At 30.1% G+C, this 4,543-nt stretch overlaps 1 protein-coding gene across 1 annotated transcript in view; it reads left to right on the forward strand.

Moving 5' to 3' along the window:
• The first annotated feature begins 1,537 nt into the window (after nucleotides 1-1,537).
• Nucleotides 1,538-4,543, forward strand: part of LOC106473462 (myeloid leukemia factor 2-like) — a 21,331-nt gene continuing 18,325 nt past the window's right edge. The window contains exon 1 of the mRNA XM_013934142.2: nucleotides 1,538-1,709. Within this exon, the coding sequence (XP_013789596.1) occupies nucleotides 1,657-1,709 (53 nt within the window). The 5' untranslated portion in view covers nucleotides 1,538-1,656. The remainder of the gene's footprint in view (nucleotides 1,710-4,543) is intronic.

Below are 4,543 nucleotides of genomic sequence, written 5' to 3' on the forward strand. Positions count from 1 at the left end.
AGAAACTAGAGGGCGTGAGAATAGTCACGTGATCTCGATGACGCAACAAGGGTCTTATACCAGTCAATCTTATAACGCATCGATGGCCCCCAAATGCAGATCGGATTTTCGCGGCAATGGGAAACAAAATATGGTCCATCACGGAATCAAACAGTTTAATAAGCTATTAGTAGGCCGATATTATAATAATTTCGAATGCAATATCTCTATGTAAGTGACTTCCGATATGTGACACATTTGAATAATAGATGTGCATTAATCATCCAAATATTGAATTATTTCATTAAAATATAAATTTTTTAAAATAAATTCGTATATATATAATTTATCTTAAGAAATTATATAGTTGAGAAGTAACAAGAGTGCGACGGTGGTATAGTGGGGAATTTTTGTTTATATCTCCTCTATGAGGGTGGATTAATAAAGAAATAAAATAACTACCTTCCAAATAGTTAACCCGGGTTCGATTTTCGGCAGTCGCAAGGTTATTTATTTATTTATTTAAATAATTTTTCCTTTTATGTTTATTAATGTTATGGACAACTTGATCTCATATCAATATGTATATATTACGAAATAGATTAATTAGATTTTTTTTACTACAAGAGCAAATACAATTATAGTATTTTACACCCTTTTCGGTAATTTTATTTCTAACAATAAATTTTAAAGTAGGTGTTACAAGTATGTTGTTTCCCAGGTTTTTGTTTACATATCATGATAATATTTTTTATTATCATCATTAATCAAAACATCCACAAGTTTCTACGTCTAAACTGACATTAACTGATTTGACCAGGTTAATGTTGTAACCATACGAATAATATTCTGTTTAAAAGATGATAAACTTTTTAAAAAAATCATATTAACAGAATACTTCAGTTACTTATTATTATTATTTTAGAAACTGGTTTTCGATACCGACAACAGTCTCAATACTTTCCAGTGTCCCTAAGTGTATCATCAGTATATAAATTCATTATAATAAAATATTGGGTTCGATTCCCCGCGATGAGCAGAGCTCATCGTGTAGTTTTGCGCTTTAAACGACAACAATTACTACTACTACTTTTGAAATGTACATGGTAATTTAAGAAACATAAAATGTAACTATAACAATATAGGACTGAGACGTTTTATACCACATAACAAATGTTATGAAGATGTACGTTCACAAATTTATATGATTTCACAGCTCTTTTTTTAATTTCCCACAAAATATTAATTCATTTTCTATTGATTTTATCCAGTCTTTATCATTCTGAAATCTCTAGTTTTCTTTTAAGTATATCATATATAGATAACAAACGTCAAAAAAATAAACAACGATCATATTTAAACCCAAAACAAATTTTATTCTGTAAATATTCACAACAATGATATATTTGTGAGTTGAACAAATATAACTATAAAAATAAAATACTTCCCGTAGAAGGCTTAAACGACCGAAAGGTAGAACACAAGATAAAACAGTCCATCATGGTTATTACACAGAGTTACTGATCACGTGAATTAGAAATTTCTAGTAAAAGTCACCTACTGAAATAAGTGACGTGTTTCAATGTACGGTTAGTCTGTGTTGTGTGACGTCGGTGATTCGTGATCAGATTTGTTTGAAATTGTGTTCCAAGCTTTTGACAGTTTGTATTAAAATTAATGTCAATTTTCAGTGCAGCTATGCGGGATTTTCACCAAGATTCTGACATGAGGTAGAAGTGGAACTTCTTTCTTTATAATTATTAATATATTTATAACTTTTAAGAAGAGTTCGTTTTTTATCTTTGTGTGATGCACTAACAGTAACACTAACACGGTGATACTACTAGTACTAGTAACTATAATATTGAAAAACGTAAGTTTATAATCTGTGTGGTTTTTGATCAAATTTATTTTTCATTATCAAAATGAAGTCTAAACAAATCTTAATATACCTTGAAAGTTGAAATGTGTTATGTAAGGTCAGCATACAACTTACAAACAACAAGCAGATAAAAGCTATTGTTTTTTTTTAAATGTAATGAAAAGTACAATGATATTGTTCTCAAAATGAAAAATGTATATTTTGTACTGTTTAAAAACGTTTTCTATAAGCTAGTTTTTCAATGAAAGGGCTTGAACTTTGAAGTTGAATATCTATACATAAGCACTATGTGATGTATATTTACCTTAGAAAAACAGAAACTGTCCTGAGTCAGGGTGATTCTCATACATATTTTATAAAATTGCATGTTGGCATCATTTTATTTTTAGGCCTATATAAGTGGAGGTTCACGAGTTATCTTTTGCTCTAGAGTAGAGGTTCTGAGTGTATATATTAAGCAGTATGCATTATGTATATTTACCTGAGAAAAACTCAGAAATTGTGGTTGAGTTGGACTGATTCTCACAAATGTTAGAAAATCACATTTGGACTTAATTTAAAGCTAAATAAAAAGTGGTGGGTCCATTATTCAGTTTTCCACCAGAAGGCACAGAGTATATGTACCTTAAACTCAGTAAAGAAGGTGTAATAAACTTGGAATTTTTATTTTTTGATTGTAGTTTGGTTTGTTACCTCATCCACAACTCTTAGGTTGCCATGCCAGATGCATGTACGTTTTTCCAACTACTATAGGGCTGGTAGTGTAGACTCTATTGCCACTTTGGACTATCCTTCTATAACAAATAATGGGTTTGATTGTCACATTATAGCATCCCCACAACTGAAAATGCATGCATGTGTGATACAGTTCCAAACCCATGACCCACAGATCACATTGAGCACCTTAACCATCTAGCCATGAATGGTTTGATGCACATGCAATCTTTACTGGTACATTACCAATGAACCTGTATAAATAGCAAGAACGTACTAGAGTCTTCTGGTTGTACCAAACTAATTAATGAAGTATAACACTAGAAGCTTTATTAGTTTTAGCATAGCTAAAAAATGTTTTTGTTTTTTTTTACTTTTGTTCTTTCTCCCGAACATGACAGAAATTCATCCTTTCCATGAAAGTTAAATATAAAAATAACTTGTTCTAGGTTACAAAAACTAGGTGGTACTGTTCTATTAAACCCCCACAAATGGTAATTTTTTACTCTATGAATAATATGTATATTTATGTTTATATACATATTTTTTTAAGTTATTAAAATTACAGGGGCATAATGGAAAAGTTGTTAAAATTGTGGGGTTTAACGGATAAGTACTAACTAGGTTTTTGCATTTTTTTTTGCAAATATGTTACAGTGCAATTATTTCTAATGTTCTTTCAGATTTTAAATTTCATACAAGGGTGGATATTGCTTCAGTTACAATGTGGGTTATAGTAAAAGGAGTACAGTGTATAGTTTGGTTCATGTTGAACATTTAATCTTGTTCTACTTCAGATGACATAGTCATTTTAAGTATAGCTTCATCTAAACTAGGTAAGCTTGTATGGTGGAGGTAATTGTTTATTTCAGTAACTCTTAGCTAAAGTATTGAAATATATGTATATATTTGTTTGAGTTAGATTGATGTTAAAAGTCTGGTGTCTGTGAGGTTGAATATATCATACATTGTGTAAACAGACGTAAGTTACGATAAGACATCAGGTTTGACCTAAGTTGCATTTATTTTCAGCACATGTTTTGTGTAATTATTTAAAGATATTTGTCAGGATTGGAAGTGCTAATAGATATTCATTCTACTCAAAACAGTTTTAAAATATTTTTTGCTCCCATCTTATTAAGTAAAATTATTTTTCTATTATTACAGACTTGAGGAATGGATAGCTAATGGATTTGTAGGTGCTAAGTTTAGATTTAATAATGTTGTGGTGGAGAAATGTGATGTAACGGGCTAAGTGACTTGCTGACATCATTTGTCTTTTTTTTTTTATGTGACAAATGCATTTTTGAAAATTAAGTTAAAGCAATTATAAAGCCACTATTGTAGAAATAAAAAAAAATTATGATAGTTGGGAGCTATCTGCACAAACAACAAATTCATCCAGAGTTTAATTAATAGGGCAGGTCTTTTATGTTACACACAACTATTGTAGATGAATTCCAAATATGAGAATTATTTATATATTGATGTCTTTAGTAGTAGTCTTCATGTTAAATCTGCCGGTGTTTGCTTGTGACATCACAAGTAGATAAGAAGAAACTGAAAAAATGTGTACAGAATGAATTATATAGGTAGCATTAGAAACCATTAGCTTTAAAAATAGTGCTAAAATAACATTAAACAGCAGTAATGTAGAACAGTTATTATAAAACACTGACTTAATATCTTTGGGGAATGCATGGTGACACACTAATAAGTAATGCACATAATTTGAATATTCTGTTAATGTTAAAAAATTGCATCAGTTAAACTGTTTTATAGTTTTTCACTAGGAAGGGCCAAAACACTATTAACCATTCCTCATAAGAATTGTGATCTTATCTGTTCAGTCCTAAAGTGTATTCTATCTCATACACTGTTAACTTTTTCAGCCCGGGCTCTGTCCCTGGAACCAACCTCATAACCATTTTGTGCTTGTTATAGTTTTCATGCTATAACTTTTAAATT

This window comes from Limulus polyphemus, unplaced genomic scaffold (genome assembly GCF_000517525.1).
Source record: "Limulus polyphemus unplaced genomic scaffold, Limulus_polyphemus-2.1.2 Scaffold6197, whole genome shotgun sequence".
In the NCBI taxonomy this organism is placed as follows: domain Eukaryota; kingdom Metazoa; phylum Arthropoda; class Merostomata; order Xiphosura; family Limulidae; genus Limulus; species Limulus polyphemus.